Here is a 26,399-nt window from a genome sequence, read left to right as displayed (position 1 = left end):
TCGTGAAATGCTAGCTGCATTAGTACATCGTAACTTCCAATTTCTTTTTTTATAAAATACTTTTTGTGTAAAATGTAATGTCCTCTCTTGTAGTTCTGGAGGATGGAGTTCCTACAAGTCCCAGAAACCCCTGCTCCACAGCCAGTGGAGCAGGACGTGCCTGACTGCTGTGAGGACAAGATGGGTGAGGCTCCGTTTCACACCACATATGGCCTGAAAGGGTTCATTTGTTAAATAAATTACTTTTCAAATTAAAAAGTTTTTGTTGAAATCAAAAGTTTAAATCAAGTTCCTCCTAAGCATATCCTAACTGTGAACCAACCATCCACAACACACACACCCCCACACACACACACATACCCCCCCACACACACACCCACACACACACACACACCCCCGCACACACGCACACACACACCCACACCCCCCCCCCCCCCCACACACACACACACACCCCCCCCCCCCACACACACACACACCCACACACACTCCCGCCTGCTGTGTCCAGTTGAGGGCCGTGAGCCCCATAATGGGGAGGAGGACAGCAGTGAGTCTGACGGAGACGAGACCAGCCTGGGCCCAGAGCCCCAGCCCCTCCCCCACGCCTCCCCCGCCCCTGGCAGCGCCCCTGGCAGCGCCCCTGGCAGCGCCCCTGGCAGCGCCCCTGGCAGCGCCCCTGGCAGCGCCCCCGGCAGCGCCCCCAGCAGCGCCCCCAGCAGCGCCCTGCACAGACCCAAAGGTACGTCACTCTGCCCCCCTCTCAGGGTCAACCTCCATGGAACCACCCAGAACATGTTAACTCATATCTGTTTAGTGGAACAAGTGATTTTCTGACTGCCCGGTAGTGGAAAGAGTGATTTCTAACGGCCTGTGGCGCCCCCTGCAGGTGTGGTGGGCCGCTCTGGGGCGTCCTGGTCTGTGGACAGCGGCTCTGACGACTCCCGCCGCTGGTCCGACACGCTCAGCCTGGACGAGAAGGACGGCTTTGTGTTTGTCACCTACTCAGAGGGCCAGGGGAGGCCAGCAGGGGCACACCCAGGACCCCAGCACCCCCACACGGCCCCCCCAGCCCCCCTGCAGGCCCCCCAGCCCCCACAGCCCCTCCAGCACCCCACCACCATGGAGGCTCGCCCCTACGGCCAACTCAGAACCGGTAGGTTACTAGTCTGTACGTTGGAAGAGATGTTTGTAACTAAAGCACGTTGCTTGTAAAAAGGGTTATACAAATCAAATGTGATTTTATTTTATTTGAAAGCAGGTTACCTGCTTGTCTTAACTGTGTTGCATGTAAGTGTGTGTGTTAGAATGAGTGTGTGTTATCTGTGTGGTGGTGTGTTTCAGGCTACAGATGGGAGCGTCAGCTTGTGTTCCGGAGCAAGCTCACCATGCACACGGCCTTCGACCGCAAGGACAACGCTCACCCTGCCGAGATCACCTCCCTCGCCATCTCCAAGTACGTGTGTGTGTGTGTGTGAGCGCTCCTCAGTGTGTGTGTGTGTGTTTGTGAGCGTACCCTAGTGTGTGTGTAAAGTGCAGTGTGCACTAAAGGCCAGTGGGGTTAGTTGTGGTCATGGTTTGAGTCACATCACAGTGTCTCTCTCTCTCTCCCTCCATCTTTCTCTCTTTCTCTCTCCCTATTCCCCTTTCCCTCTCTCTTTTCTCCATCTCCTCTCTCTCCCTCCACCCCCCTCTCCCTCTCTCAGAGACCACAGTAAGATCCTGGTGGGGGACGGGCGTGGCCGTGTGTTCAGCTGGTCGGTGAGTGACCAGCCGGGCCGCTCGGCTGCGGACCACTGGGTGAAGGACGAGGTGGTGGACAGCTGCTCCGGCTGCAGCGTGCGCTTCTCCCTGACGGAGCGACGTCATCACTGCAGGAACTGTGGCCAGCTCTTCTGTCAGAAGTAAGTTCCTCCGTTGCTGTTTACACATGACAGATTGGGGCATCGAGGAGCCAAACTATGAGCCTTGCTCTTAAGCTGGTCTGGTGGATATTTATTGGAAATGATTATTGGTATAAAAATTTTTAATAATAATATGTTCTTTTGTAAGATGTGAACTTGTACCAGGACTAGTGTTGGGATGCCATTACGTGCTGGGGGAAGTTGTTTTGGTTCTGTTTATGTATTCGTTGGACTGTGACTGCTCTCGTCACAGCCAAGAATAACCTCAACAACAAACACAGTTGACTGTTTGAAGACCGGAGACTTAACCACCATGCTGCACCCTGTCTCCTGTCCTGGTCCGCCTCTCTCCCTCCCTTCTCTCTCTTTCTCCCTCCCTTCTCTCTCTTTCTCTCTCCCTCCCTCCCTCCCTCCTCCCTCAGGTGCAGTCGTTTCCAGTCAGAGATTAAACGTCTGAAGATCTCTTCTCCGGTGAGAGTGTGTCAGAACTGTTACTACAACCTGCAGCACGAACGCAGCGCCGACGACGGCTTCAAGAACTGAGGCCCTCGCGACCTTCCTTCCTCCCCTCTCTCCCTCCCTGCCCTCTGGGTCTCCCTGCCTGTAACCTCCTGGTCTCTCCCCCCCCTTTCTTCTCTGAATACCTGTAAACACACACACACAGTAACCGAACTTAACTCACTGATGTAGACTAAAAGGGATCACCTGACCGCGATGTGTCAGTTGTCGTAACCGTGGCGATCGACTAGCACGCCCGGAAACGGGATGGAGGGAAGTAGGGGGGAGAAGAAGATGGGGAAAAAGAGTGAAAAATAAGATGACACAAGGGGTGTTATGACATCATTCCCACTTTAACAGTCCACACTCATTATAGGACACAAACAACCTTGAAACGCCATACTCAATATACCACTGGCTAGCTGGCTTGTAGACCAACAGGATACAGGGATAACCTCCCCATAGAACGTGAGATAAACTTGTTTATATTGTAAATACTTACAATGGCCTTTTTAAACTAGAGCAAGAAAACAGGAAAAATATGATTATTGAGAAGAAAAGGAAAACAAACAAAAAATGTCATTGCCTGTAATATAGCTTTGTGACTAACCACTCCTGGCTTTAAAACAAAAAAGATTGTGTGCAGCTGATTACGTCACTATTCACCTAGCCCCGCGGGAGTAATATGTGGGACAATGAATGTTAATAATAATTGTATGTGGGTTGATAACTAGTGAGTCTACTTATGCAATTTTTTTTACGTTTACAAATATGTGATTTATTTTGTTGCCCACAGTATCAAGCCATTGCCATCAAAGAGAGATTTTTTTTTTGTTATCCCTTTTGCCAAATTGCTTTGATATATCATGTATTTTGGTATGAATGAAGAACTATCATGTCGATTTTTACCTATCATGCAGTCTTGTAAGTTGTCCATTTGTAATAAGTTGTAGGAGCTGTTTATTTTGTTGCTGCTTGTCCAGACTAGTGACATCATCATTATTTTTTATTATTTTGTCTTCCTTTTTACCATATCAGGTTTACAGATACTGTACTTCATAGGATGTAAGAGTTAGTTGTATGTCTTCAAGAGGGAAACCATCGAGGGTTCATCAACTCTGAAATGTAATATCAGCGTATGAAATATATATATATATACACCGCCGTTTCCAGTTACTGTATGCATGGCATTGGTCTTAAGTTGCAACATTTTGCACACAAACCGGGATTGTTCCCCCCTCCCTCATATCTGTGTCATGTGATTGCGCTGACATTTTATGTGTCACAACCTCTGAAACAATTTAAAGTTTGAATCACGAGAAATGTATAAAAACCGTTAGACATTGTCCAGAGTATATCTGTTATGATAAAAGCGAAAAGATTACGGTCAGACGCAGTAAACTGTCGAATTTCAGGTTGTACGTGTAGCATTGGCTGAACGTTTTCCTCCAGGAACGCAGCGGTTTCGTTCTGTTATTACAAAGCAGAGGAGAAGGAGAATATTATTGGTCTGACAGCATGTAAATAATCTCAAAAAGCCTTCCTCTAACTGGAAGACGCTAAATAGGGAGAGATTTTGGGCGGTCATCGACCACCGTAAGATGTCGACCTCTGCCAAGTCGATTCATACCTCCGTAAGAGAGTTTTATCTGGATCGTTTAGGGACACAGTAGGCCTATCACCTTTATATATCTGAATACGGATTGTAGCGTGAAACACCTAATTGATGCCGTTATAAGCGAATGGGTTTCGATATTTCACTTTCGGTGTTAGATAATGTGATGTCTGTTAGGTAGCCTGGTCCTAGTGAAGCACAAGGTTCCTGAGTATGTATGTGGAGAACATTGAAACGAGAGCGTCCTGAGACTACAGAAGTAGTCCTTCCTCGTGTCATTTTATCCGTGATGCTGTGGGCAACCTTGCAGCTTTCTGTACATGAGACATTTACTTATTTTTTTCTACTCTCGAGAACACTTCTAACACGAGTTGTAGTTTCGGATTCACTGTCTGTGACATCTCCCATTCATGTTCCCCTATTCTCTGCCATATATTATGCACTCTTATTATTATTGTTATATCATTCTGCATTTATGTACTGTATCTAGTGTGCAATCGTAACATCTAGCTGAGAAGATTTAGCAGCCACAAAAGCATCTCTTTAAAAATCCACACGATGGCTGATATCAATCTGAATGACTTTTGCACCTTTACTTTGTAAAGTCGGAACAGAATCATGATTTTTATTGAATGCCATTTTATGTTGTGGGCTATCATTTCAAAGAGGACACATTACACCACAGTGAAATTAACTGTATAAAGTATTTATGCAATTTTACTGATTTTAAGATTTTTTTTTTTAATTCTTGTAATTTCAGCAAGTTTTGTTACTTGTTGCATGTCTATTAACATAGCTGACTTTCTGTGTCAGTGTAATGTACATGTTCTTGGCATTATTCGTGTTTATGTTCGTCTTTTTTTTTTCATTTTCCAAGGCATCGTCTTATGAGTTGTTACAAGCCCCGAGCAAGAGATATGTGTACAGTTTATGGCTGGAGTGCTGGAGATTAATTCCTTGACTCCTGGTGGACTTTTGTACTCTTTATGGAATCAAAGAATTGATTGAGAAAATCATGGATTATTTTGGTGGTCTTGTATTGGACTGCATTACTAAAGATCTGGTGTGCAGTCTGTGATAGCTGAATGTTCCAGGTGTGTGTGTTCAGTACGACAAAGATACAACCGTAGAATAACCCCCTACCGAAACAATGTTACAATAATGCAATAGATCTGGTACTTATTATTTTATTTTGATTTCAATTAAATTCTTGCTGTTTACCACCAAATGCTGATTGATTTGTGTACTTCATTCAAAACAAAAAACAAAAAAAAACGTGGTTCTTCAATAGGCCTTAATGCTCAACCATTACTAATAATTTTCAGAGGTGAAACACAGTATCCATTAAACACAGCGATGTCCTATTACAATGGCCGTAATTACTGTACACTGAAACATTGTAGATTGTTGTAATGTGAGCATCAACTTAATGCCACACTTCTACTAGCCTATGTAAAGCTAATGTAGTCTAACGGTCGAAAGACCAAGACGGGAATTGAGACAGTGTGACTGCCGTTGCCTTGGCCCACCACATCCCTCTAGAAGCAGAGTCGTCAACGATTTATTTGTATTTTCAAATAATACAATAATCTCCCCCAAACACACTATATTCAAAATATTTCCAGTACTGTATCCGATTCCTGACAGGCTATCTTGCCTGTTTTTTGCCCTGTCCAAATAAGAGAAATACCAATTTTGGCAACCCCTCTGCTCGCTGGTTGCTATGGAGATAGACCAACAGCGTTAGACCAAGATGGAGGAGGACAGCTCAGTTGCGGCTCTCGACAATATTGTCACCGAATTCCATACTTATGAGGACTTTCTTGACTCCCAAATCACCTCTATGGATTTATATTACCTAGAGGTAACTGTTGTGTTTTACGTTCAGTTTTTAATGCTTTACTGAGCAAGTTAAGCTCGTTTACTCCGAATGCAAGACGAGCTTGGCTAGCTCTACAGTAACACAGTCATCGGTCTAATTAGTAGCAAATTTGTCACACCTGCTAACAATTTTCGCTGCTTTGCTTCACGAGTTGTCAACTTAATATGCTAAGACTGACACATTCACTAGAATATAGTTTACTTTGTTCTTCAGACAGAACCACGAAAGAAAATGCATGAGTTTTACAAAACGTTGTAGGAACTGTTTACATGAGACAGATGGCGGTATCGCTTTGCTCATGTCGTGTGTGTGTGAATAGTGGTAGCTCTAAGAACTAAACTGACCGAATGATAAGAAACGCTCGAAGTCGAGAGTCTGGTCCGTACTGGCAATAGACTGGTAGTGTTTGATAAGACAAGTTCAGAACCTAAATTCTAAGTAGCAGGAGTAAGTTCTAAGTAGCAGGACTATTTAGTACTGAAGACGTTTTCTTGTAAAGTTAGCTCTTAACATCCCGGGAATGAGCTATTAACTTTACTGTAGAGTAAACTTACCTAACTTAACCAATAGATGGCACTTTTTCGTCAGAAGTTGCATGCTCGCATTGCTTGAACACCTGTGTCTACAAAGGGTAACGACCAACCTCCTATCTGACCTGATAATCTTCTCAGGTGAAACATTATCAAACTAATTTACCTCATGTGGTGTTTACACAACGCTGTCAACCCAGGCCATCTAATCTGCCCACTCATGTTAATACTGAATAAATCTGCTCTGCAACAGAAAGCCGAAGCAAATAGTTGCCCACTCTTGTTAAATGAAGTGTTTGTTGTGTATTCTAGACACTTTGTTTGGATAAGATTTTTGTTCGGAATGCAGGTGCCAAAAGCAACTTAACTCACTTTCATGAGACATGTTTAGTCATGGAAAAAGCAGAAGAAACTATTTTACTATCCCCAAATAATTAGGCCATGTAGTCTGGTCTCAGATTGGATTGATAATATGGCAAAAATAAAGCGATGTTTTACAGGAATATTATCTTATATATTTTGAGTGTCCTGTATTTGTGCGGCAGTATAAAAGTGACATTTTTGCTGGAGTGTATTACTCCAGTCTTTAGAGGTGGGGTGGAGGGGGTGAGTCTGGTGTGTGTTGCCGGCCGGCGGCCCCGGTTCCTGTCTCACCACGTGGTGTGTCAGGTGGCTGAGCGGTTAGGGAATGGGGCTGGTAATCTAAAGGTTGCCAGTTCGATTCCCGTCCGTGCAAAATGACGTTGTGTCCTTGGGCAAGGCACTTCACCCTACTTGCCTCGGGGGAATGTCCATGTACTTACTGTAAGTCGCTCTGGATAAGAGCGTCTGCTAAATGACTAAAATGTAAATGTTCCCTGCTCCTCCAGGACGAGGAGCTAGCTCGTCAGCTGGTGGAGCTGGGCTACAGGGGCAGCGGAGAGGTCCTGAGGAGGGAGGAGTTTGAGACGAGGAAGGCTGCGGCAGAGGCCTCCAGGCTCTCCAAGAGGGGCCAGAGACAGTAAGTTGACCTGTCGCGGACTGAGCGAGAGTCCGGATGTTTCTCTGGATCTGTCAGGCTGGTGGGCTCTGTATTCTGCATCTTGTGTCTGATGGTACCCCTCCCTCTCTCTCTCTCTCTCTCTCTCTCTCTCTCTCTCTCTCTCTCTCTCTCTCTCTCTCTCTCTCTCTCTCTCTCTCTCTCTCTCATGTGAGGGGTTGAAACACGTTTTTTTGTTGTTCTTTCATCCGGTTTCTCAAACAACGGTCAGTTTTACAACAACCCCATACATGCAGGCTAGGAGGACGACGGGTTGGAAGTCACACTGGAGTTAACTTAACATCCATTTAATTTCAGTTACCATGTCAAAGCCAAGTCATAGTTCAGATGACAATAATAGTTTCAGGCTATGTTGATCTAAGTCTAGATCTATCCTTCCTTGGTATCCAGGAACAAACACTAAGCAGTGTACATACACCAATCTCCTCAGGAGTAGCACAATCTCTCAGAGCCCCTGATTGATCACACTTTACTATCTTAACTTTTTAGATTTTTTTGTCAACCTCACCTGGGCAAATATCACATGACTGAGACGCCCTCTGAGAAACAACATCAGTCACATTATTCAAATCCTCTGTATCCCTTTGTGGTCATGCCTCAGCAGATGACAAGTTGACACAGACCCAAGGGTTATAATAAAATAAAAAAACGTTCACACATGAAGATACCCAAGTATTTACATGTTGGATGTAGAATTGGATTGAATTCTTGAATCGTTTCCAAAGGAGCCCATTTTTGCTGCTGTTCTCCCTCCAGCGCTGAACATCAGTGACACCAGCGTAACAGGAGCCCACACACCTGCACTCACTAAAGGCTCTAGCCCTGCAGCCTTTCATCTTGTCCTCACAGGAACCAGTTAGACCTTGTAAGTGAAGAGTCAGTGTTAGCCCAAGGAAAGGCTCCTGTCGTAGGGTGCCGTAGTGGTAAACCTATCAGGTTTACGTGGAGGGTTTTTTAGAAGTGAGGGTGATGGTGTACTAAAATCACTCCTCATCAGAGCCCTTTGCAGTTACACCCCTGGCTATTCATTCATTGGCAGGTCACTTTTCACCTTGTTACCGAAATAGCCCTCTGAATGTAGCCGTGGTGCTCTGTGCTGCGTAGCAGTGCGAGGCTAGCGGTGCGAGGCTAGCGGCTGGTCTTGCTAACGTTACGGTCGAGGAGGGAGCTCTGAGGCGTTCCTGCCTTGGCTGCTTCCTCTATCAGTTGTTTTAATCATTATCCCCTTCAATACACCATGCACCTGTTCGTAAAAAGAAGGAAAAAAAGGAAAGGATTTGGTTCAGCTACAAAGCAAAGCCTTGCCCTTCCTGGTACAATAGTACACTATGTTTGAGTGATTTTCCCATTATCAATTACACTGCACCCTGTCTTCTCATCTGTGGTCAGCAAAGACGGAAAAACTCTATTAATAAGAAGGAAACCCACTACTGGGAAAGGGATCAGGAGTTTATTTTTTATTTTTTACAACGCGATTCAGAAGTGAAGTGAATTAACTCTCGCACAAAGTGTTCTTCTGATATTGTTGACAATATTAATAAGATAAACTTATTATAACAAACTTTAAGTGAATTAGCCTCCAGGGTAGGTTGTACATGTTTTTATTCTTTGAATTGTAAGATTATCCAGGATAGTGTGTTTTGCTCTTTCAGACACACTTTCATCCCATTTTATGTTACCTGGGAGAGAGAACTGTGTGGTCAAGTCATTTGTTTTTGGTAGATCTGATGCCTGAACTGAATAGATATCTCTTTAGTTTTGACATTGGGGTAGGCCAACGCAACCTTCTGTAGGCTAAGAATCAATATACTTTTACAGGTTTTTTGTGTTAATTAGAAGGACAAAGTCTGGATATCACTTACCCACGCAGGAACATTTGACATGGGGGGAAAAAAAAGTGGCAGCTGAAAAGACAGAAAAATCCCAACACCCACAGGCTGTTTCCATCAGAAGTGGCAAGCTGGAGCCTTGTCCCCTGAGCTAGCTGTTAAACTGCTAGCTTCTCTTTCCTCTGCGGTTTTCTGATTGGATCTCCACCAGCCTGACCTCTTGACCCCCTGTTGTGGTTGCACTGAAAAAACACCAGCTCCCAAGATGCAATGTACCACCTGCAATCTGAGAATAGTCAGGCAGTGTTCTGGCAGCTGGTCTGTAAACAACACGACTGTTACTGAAGCCGTTTTTATTTTATTTTTTTAACCCCTTGTGTTCGTTTTGACAGTAATGATATAAATGAATGCAAACTATCAAATAACCATGCAAATGCATTTTGGGGTCTCCTCGTCTGAAAGCCAAGTGTTAGCAAAGACGGACGACCAAAGAGCTGTCTTGCACCTGCAGTGGTCCGCTCCTGGGACCAGGGAGGCTCTAGAGATACCGGACCAGAGGCCTCGTCTGGAGGCCATGCTGCTTGCAGAATGCCTCTGCCCTCCGCCTAAAGCCGAGCTGATGCCTCCAAAAGATCTTCTTTTCTTTCCAGTGCTCTGTCACTGACTCAACATGTTTTTCCTTTTCTTTTCAACCACCCCGTGATCTCTAGGAGACCTTTACTGCCTCCAGGTGTATAAATAAAGCTGTTTTCAATTAAGGGCTAACCTCGCCTGTAGCGTGCATCTGATCAGTCAATGCCCCTGCACTTGTGGTAATAAAATACCCAGGGAGTGGAGATAGCGCTGCAAATGCTAATAAGATGTTGGCCTGTTTCAGTCTGGAGGACAACATGCTCCTCTTGACAGCTTGACTGTGAAAGGAAGGCCTCGCCAGCACATCACAAAAGACCAAACAAAAGACCAGTGCTCTCGTCAGACATTGGTGAAATTCAATATATAATTGAAGAAGAAGAAAAAAAGTGAAACTTGAATGAAAGGGATGCTTAGTCAGTTGTGTGGTTGTTGGGTTTGGGTGAAATCTATGCCAAGCTTGAGTCAAACATCAACAACCTCCTACTCGGATAGGGAAAAAAAAAACGACACTTTTGTTCCATTCATGCCATAGCAGAATACAAAGTTAGCTTTATACGCTTGTTTGACTTAAGTCTGTTTCATATCAAAATACCTCGGAGAAGCAATGAAAGTAGACTACTTGTTTTCTTTAATTTAAACTGGATATAACTGTCTTGCTTTGATTTTTATTTGATTTTTCTAATCCCTTTAGCTTAATGTTAAATAGGAGACCTAATGTTAGACTTGTCACATGAGGAGACTTCTGGACATGCGTAAACAAACTGCCACTTGCGGAGAAGATGAGCTCTGAAACCCCTCCTGCAGCTTATGTGGAACAGGCCTCTGTAATCTAGTCCAACACTTTCTGTAAAGATCTGTGAAACTTCAAATCAGAAGCTTCTTCTGTGCGCTCTACAGTCGGCCATTGGCAGGTTTTATTTCACCTTATCTCCTTTTCCCTGGATCAGAAACAAAGAGGGAAGAGGGCTGCTGTAGACACCAGGCATCCAGGCTTCAGCCCTGATCCAGACCCAGCAGTCCAGCTAACGTCCTGATCTCCAGTCCTTCGCCATTCCTTCGCCAGTCCTTCGCCAGTCCTTCGCCAGGCCTCTGCCAGGCCTTCGCAAGGCCTCTGCCAGTCCTCCACTCCGACTCGGTGTCCAACCCACAAGCTCTTTGTCCTTTGTGCTTTTTTTCTCCCTCCATCCAGAATACTCCACTCTCTCTCACTCTCTCTCTCGTCTGTTAAAAGAGAGACATTTCTCACTGTGCCAAGAACAACCAGAGCAGTGAACATGCACATGGACGGGGAATGCACAGCGTTGCTAGTCCAACCCCAAGTCGCCTGGCTAAAATAAGATTGGGGATGTTTCTGATATGAGAAGCCTGGTTCTTCGACGAGCCAAGCCCCAGCCCCAGACCCGCACTGGCCTCCAGCCCCGCGCTGGCCTCCAGCCCCACGCTGGCCTCCAGCCCCCTGCTGGCCTCCAGCCCCGCGCTGGCTCCGTGCTGCCAAGGTTGGCAGGCTTGGTTACATGTGCTGTCACGCCAAATTGCCTCACCTGGGTTTGCGATGTTGGACACGGTGTGCGCCTGACAAAGCCAGCCTGCCGGCGCTGTCCACGGTCGACACACATGCCGCAAGGACCGAGCCAACCTCCACATCGTACCCACACAGCTCTGGGAACGGGCCGCGCCACTTTTAAACTAAGCAGGGAGGAAGTGCTCACAGGCAGTGACTGACAGACTGCAGCTCTCTCACAAGACATCCCATATTTCGCTAATTCTTTTTTTATCCCTTGTGCTGCCTTGGGGTCATTGTGACCCACCTTTTTCACCATGACGGTGGGTCACAATGGCCCGAAGGCAGCACAAGGGTTTTGAAGAAGATAAGTGTGGTAAGTAGGGACAGTTTTTTTTGTTATTTCTTGCCTTTGTTTGGACTCTGTTCTGGTTTACCATGTCTTTGTAAACCCATCCCCAAATGTTTGTGTCTTTTGATCACGCAAGCTGACAAAAGAAAACACTGAAGCCTACCCCTAATGTAAACAGATTTTTTTACAGTAGAATTTTGGTTTCTTTAAAACAATCATAACACACAAAAATACTTGCCTTGCTGGCTAACCCAAGCTCCAATTGGCACCATAAGTTTGCCAACATCTGATGGCCATTTCCCTAAATGAAGCCAGCGTTATATGGGTCTACAGTATGCTTTTCATTTTGGGTGTGTACTGCCACCAGACATCAGTTTGCAGCATGTGTTGGAGGGTATTCATCTGCTACTTAGAAGTATTGTGTTTCTGCATGGAAATGGGCCGTACTGAAATCAGCTGAGTAAACATGGGGATTGGGAGCCCTGAGCTCCATGTTAGAATGGTTTGCGCTGGACAGGGTTTTGACTGGACAGCCGTAAGACCCTCCTCTTTCAATTTCCTTGATAGAGATTTCCTTTGGATCAGCTTAAGCTGGGCCTTATGTTCTTTACCAACATACTGTACTAGTGTGTTCCTTTTGTGGTTGTGGAGGTTTACCTGCTACAGGGCTGGTGTGTGGAGGTCCTACCTGCTACAGGGCTGGTGTGTGGAGGTCCTACCTGCTACAGGGCTGGTGTGTGGAGGTTCTACCTGCTACAGGGCTGGTGTGTGGAGGTCCTACCTGCAACAGGGCTGGTGTGTGGAGGTCCTACCTGCTACAGGGCTGGTGTGTGGAGGTTCTACCTGCTACAGGGCTGGTGCGTGGAGGTTCTACCTGCTACAGGGCTGGTGTGTGGAGGTTCTACCTGCTACAGGGCTGGTGTGTGGAGGTCCTACCTGCTACAGGGCTGGTGTGTGGAGGTCCTACCTGCTACAGGGCTGGTGTGTGGAGGTCCTACCTGCTACAGGGCTGGTGTGTGGAGGTTCTACCTGCAACAGGGCTGGTGTGTGGAGGTCCTACCTGCTACAGGGCTGGTGTGTGGAGGTTCTACCTGCTACAGGGCTGGTGCGTGGAGGTTCTACCTGCTACAGGGCTGGTGTGTGGAGGTTCTACCTGCTACAGGGCTGGTGTGTGGAGGTTCTACCTGCTACAGGGCTGGTGTGTGGAGGAAGCCCTGTAACAGCCTGCTGCAGTTCTGAGGGCCAGAGAGGGGTCCTACTTTGATGGCTGACAAAACAAAATCCTTTGAAGATCTTTTTCTTGCCCTTCGCTCTTTTATTCATGGTTGCATCAAGCCAAGCATGACTGTGATCTCTGTGTCTCCAGCCAGCATGAAGAGAATAGGACCTCCCTGTGAAAACATCCACAGCATTCGGATGTGAGCGATTATGTGGAAGCAAAGATGGGTAATAAAAACCCACACACTAATGACATTCACCATGCACTGCTTTCTCAATGCAGAGGAGAACACTTCTGCCTTCCTCAAGCCTTAGAACAAGTTAACTGAGTATGTGAACAGTCCTGTAGACTATAGCCTGTTTGTAATAATTGGTCTACTTCAACTTCTCTAGGTTTTTAAGAATAAATTACTTGTTACTGTAGCTATTCTTAAAGATTTTATTTTATCAATGGATGTGACCCATTGTTTTTTTATGGTACAACTAGTATAGGCCTACTGTACCCACATGTACTTAAATGAAAATCTTTCTACAGTAGCTGCACCATTGTTCGCGGAAAAAACCCCACATCTTGAAGTATTTAGCAGTTTCATCAAGTCAGTCATTTGGATGGGTTTGCTTATCCTATAATTGATTTCTTGTAAAAGGACTTGCTCAGGGAGCCAAATGAATCACGCTTTTGATTCAAAGGGACACACGTGCTTGTGGTGCTACCAAATCCTAGTTTGGTTTCTTAAATTGCAATTATTTAAACGTCCGCATCTCTCTTGCGATGGCTTTTACCAGCCTAATGAGCCTGTGGTGGGCTGGTAATGGACAGAGAAGGGACAGAAATCAAGTCAAGTGTTTACTCTTCTCCTGTCACTCATTACGCTATCTAATGTTAATGGCGAACATGGCGAATTAGAGCATTTGTCTTAGTTGAAGTTGTGTAGCCCACTTCCCTTTAAAGTGGTGAGCGGGCGCTCGGAGGGCGAGCGAGACCAGGCTCTCTGGATGGTGTCTGCTTTCTTCTTTTAACGGAAACATCTGTTTGCTTGTTGTTCTCTGCCGCTGCTTCCTCCTCAGATGCCCTCGGTCCTGTAAGCAGCACTCTGCATATCCAGGAGGGGGAGGGAGGGGGAGGAGGGGGGGAGTGGGGAGGGAGGGAGGAGGGAGGGAGGAGAGGGGAGGGAGGTGGAGGGGAGTGGTGGAGAGGAGTGGGGGAGTTGGAGGTGGAGGGGAGTGGGGGAGTTGGAGGTGGAGGGAGGGAGGGAGGAGAGGGGAGGGAGGTGGAGGGGAGTGGTGGAGAGGAGTGGGGGAGATGGAGGTGGAGGAGGAGCGGGGGGGAGGAGGGAGGAGCGGGAGGAGGGAGGTGGGGTAGGAGAGGTGGGGGAGGAGGGAGGTGGGGTAGGAGAGGTGGGGGAGGAGCGGGAGGAGGGAGGTGGGGGAGGAGCGGGAGGAGGGAGGTGGGGTAGGAGAGGTGGGGGTGGAGGGGAAGAGGGGAGGAGGAGCGGGGGGGAGGAGCGGGAGGAGGGAGGTGGGGTAGGAGAGGTGGGGGAGGAGCGGGAGGAGGGAGGTGGGGTAGGAGAGGTGGGGGAGGAGGGAGGTGGGGTAGGAGAGGTGGGGGAGAAGGGAGGAGAAGTGGGGCTCCCGTCCTATACTGGAGTTGCCGGTTTTTATTACGAGCTGTTACAGCAGTTAGTGAGTCACAGAGGTTGGGGACGTGTTCAGCTTTATCCCTCACATCCTTCCCCCCCTCGGGCTCCCTGGCCTCTGATGTTTGATTACTTGCGATCGAACCTCCTCCCCCTCCCTGTCCGCCAGGGTACAGGGGTGGACGTGGTTTTCACATTATACAGCCCGTGCCATAAAGCTACTACCAGCGCTGTCATCATCCCGCTTTGTAGTCAGGGCATCCTGTAAACGGCGGATGTGTGTGATGGCTTCTGCAGCGACCTGTAGGGTAGGACGTGGAGCAGCTTCTTCCCCTGGTGCATCGCCCCCCACACACCCCCACTCCTGTGGACCCGAGCCAAGGACCACCAACACACAGGCCCAGTCCCTACCTCCTGGATCCAGTAGGAGGGGGAGATGGAGAGAGGATCCTGATGCAGTGGGGCAGAGTGCCTCCCCCTTGACCTGCTGAATATGGATTCTGAACACCGCAAACAACTCTCTAAGCTCTCAACGATTGGCCTTTTTGGCATGTAGATGCCTCCGTCCAATAAGATGTGGGGTCTACATGGTGGAAGTTAGGTGCCGAACAATTGTTCTGTAGTTCGTGAGGTAGGCCTAGATTGTGAGGGTAAATAGCTCCGTGGGGTGAAAGGTGGGACTGCAAATTGCAATAGTCAAGACTTCACTTTTAAACCCAGGACATGTACTTGTGTAAACACTGAATGGAATTGAAGTTGCCTTTGTGAGAGAAAACTCAACCTCTCAGCTAGAACAATAGATCCAGTGTTTCTAGTTGTCACGTTACAAGATTCTTTGTTTGCTCCTGACAGCATGGACGCTCCATCCAGTGGATTTACATTCAGAAACATGAACACGGACTTATCTTTCTTACACATTCATGCCTGACTCTATAACCTCCTATTAGCAAGTGTGACCACAGAGAGCAGGGAAGGAGATCAGGTAGAATCATGTGGGCCACATGTGTAACTGATCCATTCAGCTCATTGTAATCAAAGGTGACAGAGGATTTCAAAAAAGCGCAAAATAAAGTAAATTGTCATGCTGTGCGGAATTTCCCTTGACGTCCACCAGCCCAAAATAATATTTTCCATAAGATTCTTTTCCCCCCCCATGTACTCTCAGGAAAAATATGCCTAGTGCAGCACGTGTTGATTTTCAAAAATCACTGTATTATTGAAAGGTCCCATCTGCCAGGCCAGGAAAGCTCTGAGGGCTTGAAGCACTGATCTGTCTCGAGAATAAAGTTGCTAAAAAGGAATCATTTCAAACTTTCAGACCTGGCCCAGCATTGGTCAGACAGCTCATCCACTTGAATACAAATTTCAAGAAAACAAGAGAGAATTGGAAACACTCTTTCTTCCAGCTTCTAACCTGAAACACTCTTCCTTTCAGCTTCTAACCTGAAACACTCTTCCTTCCAGCTTCTAACCTGAAACACTCTTCCCTCCAGCTTCTAACCTGAAACACTCTTCCCTCCAGCTTCTAACCTGTAACACTCTTCCTTCCAGCTTCTAACCTGAAACACTCTTCCCTCCAGCTTCTAACCTGAAACACACTTCCTTTCAGCTTCTAACCTGAAACACTCTTCCTTCCAGCTTCTAACCTGAAACACTCTTCCTTCCAGCTTCTAACCTGAAACACTCTTCCTTTCAGCTTCTAACCTGAAACACTCTTCCTTCCAGCTTCTAACCTGAAACACTCTTCCCTCCAGCTTCTAACCTGAAACACTCTTCCCTCCAGCTTCTAACCTGAAACACTCTTCCTTCCAGCTTCTAACCTGAAACACTCTTCCATCCAGCTTCACCCTGTAAAAGTAATAGATCCTCCAAGAGACACACATTTATCCGTTGGCAACCAAATGTTTATTCACCCCTAACCTCTCCATTAACCTCAAAGACAGAATTTCCAATAAAAACCTTTTGTTTAAGCAGTTTAGCTTGCTGAATTTGCAGTCCTTTATTTTTATGGTCAACACCATTGAGAGGAGTTGGGTCAAGGAATAACATCCAATTTGTCACACACTGATTTATCAGGTGACTTCTCCACAAGAAGTTTTTATTCAAACATTTTCTTATTTTCATGAGAGACGTGCACCCTGGGAAACAATTTGGGCCAAACTACATTATGGAGGTGCTATTCAAAACAACTGCCATTTGGTTGCGGACTGTTGGGTATCATATGAAAGATGCAGAACCGGTTTGCTAAATAAATAGTTTGAAAGATCCCGGAAAGACAGAGAGCCCAGCGTACGAGGCCTTGGATCAGGCTGTAGCCCAGCATTCTTCACACTAATGCAGTGTTTATATTCCTGTAAACATTCTTGGTGGACAGCTCCTCAGAGCTGGAAGCCGTCCACCCCCTGCACAGGCAGCTTGAGAGTGACTCTGGGTGTTTTCAACTTCACTCTCGTTCGACTATCCTAAGGCCTCAGTCCGGCTAGGATTTCCCCTGCTCTGGGTAACCTGGTAGCCTTCAGTACGGTGCTGTCTCCAGACCCTAGATTCCCTCTTTAGGGTAGTAATGTCATGCCACTTCTCTCTAGGTCGCCTTGGGTATATTAACACCCTCATGGTCCTAATAAGATGACAAGGGCCAACTGTGGCAGAACAACCTTGACAGTTCAGAGGCTAGCCAACTGCATATGTGCTCTAACCTTTGAATTTTTTTCCCCCTCCACAAAGCCAAGAGATGACCATAGCCATTCCTTTTGATTTATTTGTTCTTGAAATTTGGGGCCCATCTGAACTTCAAGGTTTAAGACAAACAAGAGACACCCACAAGCAATAATTCAAAACCTCTCGGAAATCACTGCGAGCCTGTCGGCCAGTCATTAACTCCTAATAACCAATTCCTAATGGCCAAAGGCTTGTTAATCCTCTCCAATGAGGCTTGATAAGAGATTTGTCCATGGAGGAAAACTCAAACATGCACCTCTCAGTATTATTTGCTGAGGTATTATTTCCCCTCCAAGCGTGACAGTGTGTGTTGCTTTAGCTACTGGATGGGGTAACCCCAGTCTCTTCCCTCCTCAACACCTGTGTTTACTTTGGGGCCTTGGCCCCTATCACCCAGCAGTAATCCTTCACTCACTCAGGAGATGGAGTGAGCCTACAGCCTCCAAATATGTGCTGCCCCAGCACTTTCACCACTATGTGATTCCTCCAAGACTTTCATGATGGGGCATGGGCCAAAGACTAGTATAAATTACATTCCTTTTTCAAATTCTAGTATATTTGAACATGGAAGGGGTGGGGTGGGGGGGGGGCAACACAGATCCTGTTCTCTATTATTGTAATTTAAGAAAAGTAAGGAGCGGGAACTAGGACGTTTCTTAGCACGAGTTGAGTTGGCGGAGCGTAGAGGCCTGTGGGTGGAAGGCCCCTTCAGTGAGCCATTATACCGCTGTAGCCCCCCCCCCCTCCCGACACCCTCACTAGCACAGCACAAGGAAATGTGGCCGGTGAACCAGAATAGGAACTATTTTAAAAGTATAAATATATATATATATAGTTTTTCTTTCCCTCGTTCTCTGTGAACTGGAATCGGCCTCCGTGTGGCTGGGCTCCCCCTGTTTCAGGTGTCCCTGTGTGTTGATCTGGACGGGGTCAGGTCAGTTTACGACACAGGGCCCCACCACCACTCATTATTTATGCACTGATGATTGCTGGGAGACCTGGGACGTATTATAACAGTCCAGAGGATTGGAGCAGACCACTGGAATGTGTGTCATTAAAAAAACGAGAGCAGCAAGAGATATTTCTGAACCCCGAACTTGTCACGGTGCAGTGCTTTCTCGTGTAGCCAGATTGTTTTTGTGGAGCACATTTAGAAGGTAAGCTGACAGACTTCGTTCAAAGTCTCAAAAGGATGTTTTTACCTTACTGTGAGACTGTCCCCTGACCACACACAGCACCTGTGTGTCCCACTGTTGATTCAAACCTAACACTTTCAGACACTTTATTTTACAACACTGACAGCTCCACTCTTTAGTGATCTTAGCAATTTAGAATATGCATGCAGGTTGAAACTTTAAATATCCGTCTTAAGCATTTACCAGTAATATCTTTAAGAGGATATTTTTTATTGGATATAGTGTGCCAAAAAACCTTTTGAATACGTCCACCCAGATCCAGTAAACCTTAAACCAAGACAGAGCTCTTCCTCCAGTGTAAACGAGGTACATCTTGTAGTTTAAGTCTGTGTTGGTAATCCTCGTTCCTGTTATTTCCTTGGGCTTGTCTGATGGTGTTGTGGATTCCACACGTATGAAATCCGTGAGAACCGAAGCTGTTAAACATCTTCCGTTGTGGTATTGACAGAGTGAGGCTGGAGGATTGCACATCACACACTGGAGTCCATCTGAAATCCATTTAATGAAATATGCTTTGGATTATCCCCCTGTTGTGTGATTAATTACTGATGTGCGGTTCATGGATGGTCACAAGGATTTGTCTGTTGTGGTCATGGAGTCCTGTTGCGTATATCCATGTAAGGTTCATCATTTGCTCCCCTCGAATGATAAACGATATAGAATCTATAGATTATAAAATGGACTTGTGTAACAAATCTTCTGACTGTGTATACCAGTAAAGTGTCAGATCAGTATTATTATAGAGGACACAGGGTTGGTCTGAAGGACCAAGACAACGAGGATCCATGTACATACTTAACCTTGAAAGCATACCTTTGCATTCAGGTTTCTCTCTAAGTGACTTTAATTTGCTTTTATATTGAAAGTTAGTGAAATTAAATAATTTACCGTGCATCGTTTAGAGCAGTCAGTTGATGATCCGGACCAAAGTCTGTCCTTAGAAGCAGATGTTTCCTCACCCCTGGCCTGGTTCTAATCAGTTTAGTTGCTGTCTTTTAGTTCCAAGGGACATCATTTCAGGAGTCATTAACTTGGACGCCAGAAGTCATTTAGGGAAGAACACAGTGTTCTGGCCGTCTGATGAAATCACTTCTGAACTGCTTGTTTGGGGGTCGGTTTCCTCATCCAGTAAAATCCACGTCTTAAAATGTGCAAAAAAAAACACTTAAGTCGTGCTGTAATACAAACTGAGAGGCCACTGATGTGCCGTTTTAAAGGGTGATGCTACCCGCGTTCGAATGGAGGATGGGTTGAAGAGATGAGCTTCCCTCCTGTTTCCTCCTGCCAGAGGGACAGATGAAACGGGCTGCCTGTGCTCCTCTCCCCCCCTCACTGTCAGGGCTCCTGTGCTCCTCTCCCCCCCTCACTGTCAGGGCTCCTGTGCTCCTCTCCCCCCCTCACTGTCAGGGCTCCTGTGCTCCTCTCCCCCCCTCACTGTCAGGGCTCCTGTGCTCCTCTCCCCCCCTCACTGTCAGGGCTCCTGTGCTCCTCTCCCCCCCTCACTGTCAGGGCTCCTGACCACACGCACAGGGGAAGGACTGGGTCTGCTGGTGCCAACAGAAACCACAGGAGGGGTGAATTCAGTCTGCTGAATTAAAGTGCTCCCTGACGGTGAGGTCTTGGGCCGCCACCTCCGCAACACTCAACCCCCTCCGCAACACTCAACCCCCTCCGCAACACTCAACCCCCTCCGCAACACTCAACCCCCTCCGCAACACTCAACCCCCTCCGCAACACTCAACCCCCTCCGCAACACTCAACCCCCTCCGCAACACTCAACCCCGTGGCTCAGTTTCACCTCCGCAACACTCAACCCCGTGGCTCAGTTTCACCTCCGCAACACTCAACCCCGTGGCTCAGTTTCACCTCCGCAACACTCAACCCCGTGGCTCAGTTTCACCTCCGCAACACTCAACCCCGTGGCTCAGTTTCACCTCCGCAACACTCAACCCCGTGGCTCAGTTTCACCTCCGCAACACTCAACCCCGTGGCTCAGTTTCACCTCCGCAACACTCAACCCCGTGGCTCAGTTTCACCTCCGCAACACTCAACCCCGTGGCTCAGTTTCACCTCCGCAACACTCAACCCGTGGCTCAGTTTCACCTCCGCAACACTCAACCCCGTGGCTCAGTTTCACCTCCGCAACACTCAACCCCGTGGCTCAGTTTCACCTCCGCAACACTCAACCCCGTGGCTCAGTTTCACCTCCGCAACACTCAACCCCGTGGCTCAGTTTCACCTCCGCAACACTCAACCCCGTGGCTCAGTTTCACCTCCGCAACACTCAACCCCGTGGCTCAGTTTCACCTCCGCAACACTCAACCCCGTGGCTCAGTTTCAGCTTTGAATTTAGTCTCTAAAGTATGTTTCCTATACTTGGGAGTCAGGTGGCTGAGCGGTGAGGGAATCGGGCTGGTAATCCGAAGGTTGCCAGTTCGATTCCCGGTCATGCAAACTGACGTTGTGTCCTTGGGCAAGGCACTTCACCCTACTTGCCTCGGGGGAATGTCCCTGTACTTACTGTAAGTCGCTCTGGATAAGAGCGTCTGCTAAATGACTAAATGTAAATGTAAATACTTGCAGTCTGCAAGCACTGACTGCCCAGCCTGATGTTGCCTGATTGCACGAAATATGAAGTGTGAGGGTTCAATCAATGTAGTGAAACGTTTTCATTTAGCAGACGCTTCTATCCAATGCGAAGGACAGTGGGGGGATTTGAACCTTTAACCTTCATACTGTCTAAACTACAGCAGAAACGGTGTTCCTGTTACCAGAGGATGAGTCTGCTAACTGATTAAAGGTTCGCACAGTTACTGTTGGATGAGTGACAAGGGCCTGGTCCTGCACTGGTGAATGTTTGAAGCGTTAGAGCCGCTGTTTTGTCAGGTGTGCAGACTCCTGTAATACGCCAAAAGTATGTTTCCATGGAAACCGGACAATTTAAGTGTTAAAAGCTGTCATAATAAGATACAAAATCATTTAATCCTTGAAATAATTAAAGGTGCACAGGCACCTTTCTAAACGACCAAAGTGATTAATTATTGAAAAACAGGGAACATATCTGACAGTATCTGTGATGTTTCATGGAGTTTTCTTTTTGTAATGAAAATAAATGAGTTTTGTAAAATAATGTCAAAGCAAATGTTTTTCATAAAACTGATTATATATCAATGCAGGTGGCCTCTTGTGTGAGAGAATGTAATTTTTTTGTTTTTTTAAACAAGAAACTATTACCTCCTAAATGTTGTTTCGCTTGTTGATTGTAAACCTGAATTATGTAAAAGATTACATAATAGCTGAGATAGAATTTGGTAAACACAATTTATTGCTGCCTTAATCTACACTGCTATTGCAGGATCATGCTCCTATTACGGGTGTGTATTCAGATTGTTAATTCAGTAGTTGTCCTACTGTACGTTTAAATAATTTGTCGCTAACCGATTCATGTAAAGCTGTAACGGCATGGGGGTGTGGAGGCCTACCAGGTTATGGAAAATACAAAATTCGTGAACCTGAAAGTTTCCACTAAATGTAGCCAGTTATTCTTAATGCAAAGTTGTGGGAGCCTAATTATCAGAAATAGCTGGAGAAATGGAGCAGGCTATGATTGTAGCAAATCCTCCGTGAAGAACCTTTAAGGCACCATGAACCTTTTTGGGTTAAGAGAAACATTTCAAACTATTTCAATGTTGTTTTTTCCAGGACACTGGCAAGTGCAGGAAAGGAACTCAAAGATAACTTCCTGAAAGCATTGGCACAGCGTGAGGAGGCTAACCGCAGTGGGCAAATGACTGTGAGTACATTATTACAGCACTCCAATTGCTACATAATGGGATTCCCCCAAATATTTCTGCAATTCCATTAGGATAGGAACAAAATGCCCTCTGTGTCAGCTTGAGTGGAAATGGCCCCCTCAAGCAGGCGCTGCCCCCTCTGCTCGGCTGCACAACCCAGCCAGCCACATAGGGCACCCTGCCCCCAGCCCCCTCTGCTCTGCTGCACCACCCAGCCAGCCACATAGGGCCCCCAGCCCCCTCTGCTCGGCTGCACCACCCAGCCAGCCACATAGGGCCCCCAGCCCCCTCTGCTCGGCTGCACCACCCAGCCAGCCACATAGGGCACCCTGCCCCCTCTGCTCGGCTGCACCACCCAGCCAGCCACATAGGGCACCCTGCCCCCTGCCTCCAGCCCCCTCTGCTCAGCTGCACCACCCAGCCAGCCACATAGGGCCCCCAGCCCCCCCTGCTCTCTGGTACATCACCAGTCAGCCACATAGGGCCCCCTGCCCCCAGCCCCCCCTGCTCTCTGGTACATCACCAACCAGCCACATAGGGCCCCCTGCCCCCAGCCCCCCCTGCTCTCTGGTACATCACCAGCCAGCCACATAGGGCCCCCTGCCCCCCTCTAGATGACGCCCAGGAAAGGCAGAGCATGAGAAGAACATAAACTGGCACTATTTTACATTTCAGACCTTGACATTGTGTATTTAATGGTTTTACTAATAGTTATAGTTCTGTTATTTGTCCTGTGTATGAATCATTAATGGCTACATCCCTTCATATTTGTGTTCTCGTGCCCTGACACTTGCCTTGTCAATCTTACACAATACAGCCTACTATGCCCTCTTTCAGAGATGTTTTTATAACATTGGTTTTATAAGGTCTTCCTTAGGGGGGCTCACAACAGCTTAGAATTGTACACGTGTGTTAGCAATTGTGTATGTAGGAGTAGATTTATTTATATCTGCTGCAGTGGGTTTACATAGCACCTCTGTCGCCCATAGACCTTGTCCCGCTGTTTATTTACACCGCTCGCTCTCCTCCTGCTCAGGAATTAATCCTGCGTGGTAATGCATTAACACAAAAAAGAGCCCAGATATTGAACAAATAGACACTGTCAAACGCCTCAGGGTTTCCTAGGTTGTCACACATGCTTTCTTTTGCGGTTGCGTACATAAACTCTCGAGTGAAAACAAAAGATATTCATCAGCGAAGCGCATATCCTCAGACTGCGTTCCGTAGGCCGTGGTCTCCTCAGAGGCCGTGGTCTCCTGTGCTAGCTGAAGCTAAAGGGCATTTCTGAAATTCCGCTCGTGCCGCCATGCAGAGATAATCAGGTTCTGCAAAGCATTGTCAACAAGGACCTGAGAGATTGGAATAATCATATTGTGTTTCTGGACCATTCCTGGCAGACCTTTTTAGAGTATGTGGTGAGTAGTAATAATATATAGAGATATATTACTCAGATTTGGGTTGGTGGCTGAGGATAAGGAGGGGTCAGTGGTGGGGGGACTAAGGTTTTTTGGGGATGGAGGGGGGTTTGGGGGCGGGCTTTCTCTCTGTAATGAAACTGGGATGAAAAGGGGACTTTTGAAGAAGGGGTTAACCTCTAATGTCAAGGCTAACTGTTTATTATGACTGCCAGCATTACATTTCACACTAACTAATCCCTGGCCCAGCCCTGCACAGTTATTGCACCAGCGCTTGTGAGAGCTAAAATGTGAAGGTGGAAGCAGGGTAAACTGTGGAGGGCGGCGGTGCTAATGAGGATGGGCTTGGGTGGATCACTCCTGGATTGGTGGAGCTAGATAGCTGAGAGGAAAGCTGGGCTTGTCTGACCACGCTGCATCTGCCCGTATGGGAGCATTAGACCAGACAAAGAGACAGGCAGGGGAGCATCCGACACAGGAGGAAACCCTGCTTTTCTGATGAAGAACACCTCTGGTGGCAGAGTCCTTGCTGATGTGTGAAATCACGTAGACTTTGGGCGTGGCTTATAGCGCCACCTATGGGCGTACATGGGCCATTAGCGGTCTGGGAGTAGTGAATGACCTGGTGTATCATTGGGCCAAATTGGAAAAAATCGGGTCAAGGACTTTTTGAGCTATTGAGCCATTTAGCGGAGAAGAAGAAAAATAAGAATAAGAATACTAACAAAAACAATAGGTTTCCTCCTACCAGAGGAACCCTAATTATGACCAATATGAATTGCTAAATGGCTTGGATACTTCAGTGTGCCTTTACAGGAGAAGACAACATGCTTTTGGATGCAAGTTTGGCTTCTACAATGGGAATGCGCTCTACAATACTCAACACAAACACACAGTCCTAACCTGAACCTGAACCAGCCTTAGCTCATTCAAAACAAAACAGTGTTTTTCGCCTCACTCCATCGGTCCCCACCTCCCTCCCTTATGAAGGGATCCCCAGGTGGAAACCCTAGTCTGTGATCAGGCTGATCAAGACCACCCAGAGGGAAAAGAGATCCTGCTCAGCCCCTGTCTCCTCGCCACGGTGACGGGCTGTAGGGACTCAGTTCTCTGAGTCTCAGGAACACACGTCCTCATGTCCCAGACATCTAGTCTGTGTTGAACTGTCCCAGACATCTTTTTCATCGTCCTGGGGACGACGGGACAACGTTAATTTCGAGCCCTGGACAAGAATATGCTGGAGTGGTTAGTTTGTCTGTCAGGCTATTCCTATTTTAAAATTACCAATATTTCTTGACACGCAGCTTTTAATGCCAGTTCTGGGATCTTTGTCTATTCATCTTTTTCTCCAACTACCGTGAAAACTCCCCAAATGGTGTGGGCCGGACTGAAAAGTTCAGGTGAGAATTCAGGTCAGTCCATGTTGCCGCCTTATGCAGCCCTGCTTTCTCCCCAGCCCAAACTGCACCATCATCATGTCAGCGTGCCTGAAGCAAGGCCAATGTCTATATTGTACCTACAGTACAGTGTTTACACATTCACAGTTTAGTGTAACAGTCAACAGTATGTTCTGGGAATCCAGGTTTCTGACACGTTACAGTGATCCAACAGGAGCATGTTTTGCTAGTTTGTTTGCCCTCAAGGCTTTATTCTTTAGGTTTTGTCTAATCATATTTAAATATTAGACCTTTTCTGTCGCTGGTATCAGCTCAACCAACTGACAATACCCAAAGAAACGTCCTAGCTTATCCGTCACTGTTTGTTGATAAGTCCACTTAAGAAGCCAAACAATGAACGAACACTGCAAGTAAAGGGATGTTTAAACGTGTTGTTAAAAACGGCAGAGCGACATTCTGTCTCCCTCAGCCTTCAGACCCTTCAAGTTAACAATGTCTAGTTGCTCGGTCATTTGATTAAAATAACAGTAGAAATAACTATTTAGGAGTCACTAGTAGTCCAGAACCAGCATCTCACTAGGGGGTAAGATAAGTCACGCTAGAGATCACATGCCTTCCCAATTATATGATTACACAAATTATATCTCCGCTCCTGTTAAACAGTTTCTGCTTTTCATCTGTTACAAATAATAATAAAGACCAGTCCTCCGGGTTTTGCAGCTTGTGAGCCTCTTATCTCTCTCCTCCACTGAGCTCTAAAAGACCTCTCTGCCTGGCCTGTGTTGGGCTTCTTACTCTCTCTACTCACCCTGGACCTGTTGCGAAAGCCACTCGGCTGCCAAAAGTCACACACAAACAAAAGGTGCACCTGGCTATCTTTACCCTGACTCGCTTCATCATCCAGGTCACACCTGCACAGAGAGCCTGGGGGGGTCCATTGTTGGACGCATCTGAAACTCAAGGTGTCCCACGACCGCCACCCACGGCTCCCTCTCTCGTGTCGCTCGGATTGGATGACGTCAGAGACAGAGTTACACAGTGAAGGTGGAGGTAGCCTAAATCACAGTAGAGTTATGGGGTGTGTTTTTTAGTATGTAATATTTGTTATGTATTTACAAGAGCTGTAGGTCTTTGCCTTCAAAGTGGTGATATTGTACAGTGTCTAAGGTGGATATGGTCGTTTTTTACTATGGGGTTACTATTGTGTGGCAAAACGATGATCTTTCCTTCTATTTATACTGGTA

General features: G+C 46.8%; 2 protein-coding genes across 2 annotated transcripts in view; both read left to right on the top strand.

Annotated features, from left to right (window-relative positions):
• The window catches only part of wdfy3 (WD repeat and FYVE domain containing 3), a 37,250-nt gene extending 32,008 nt beyond the window's left edge, over positions 1 to 5,242 (top strand). Inside the window, 6 exon segments of the mRNA XM_067228520.1 lie at positions 94 to 184; positions 509 to 739; positions 887 to 1,153; positions 1,342 to 1,453; positions 1,704 to 1,901; positions 2,324 to 5,242. Coding sequence (XP_067084621.1) covers positions 94 to 184; positions 509 to 739; positions 887 to 1,153; positions 1,342 to 1,453; positions 1,704 to 1,901; positions 2,324 to 2,444 — 1,020 coding nt within the window. The 3' untranslated portion in view covers positions 2,445 to 5,242.
• A 525-nt stretch (positions 5,243 to 5,767) lies between these two features.
• cfap299 (cilia and flagella associated protein 299) overlaps positions 5,768 to 26,399 on the top strand; it is a 55,518-nt gene continuing 34,886 nt past the window's right edge. The window contains exons 1-3 of the mRNA XM_067228297.1: positions 5,768 to 5,878; positions 7,296 to 7,426; positions 22,252 to 22,342. Coding sequence (XP_067084398.1) covers positions 5,768 to 5,878; positions 7,296 to 7,426; positions 22,252 to 22,342 — 333 coding nt within the window. The remainder of the gene's footprint in view (positions 5,879 to 7,295; positions 7,427 to 22,251; positions 22,343 to 26,399) is intronic.

The sequence above is a fragment of the Osmerus mordax genome, chromosome 24 (assembly GCF_038355195.1).
Source record: "Osmerus mordax isolate fOsmMor3 chromosome 24, fOsmMor3.pri, whole genome shotgun sequence".
Taxonomy (NCBI): domain Eukaryota; kingdom Metazoa; phylum Chordata; class Actinopteri; order Osmeriformes; family Osmeridae; genus Osmerus; species Osmerus mordax.
This window is presented reverse-complemented; position numbering and strand designations above follow the sequence as displayed.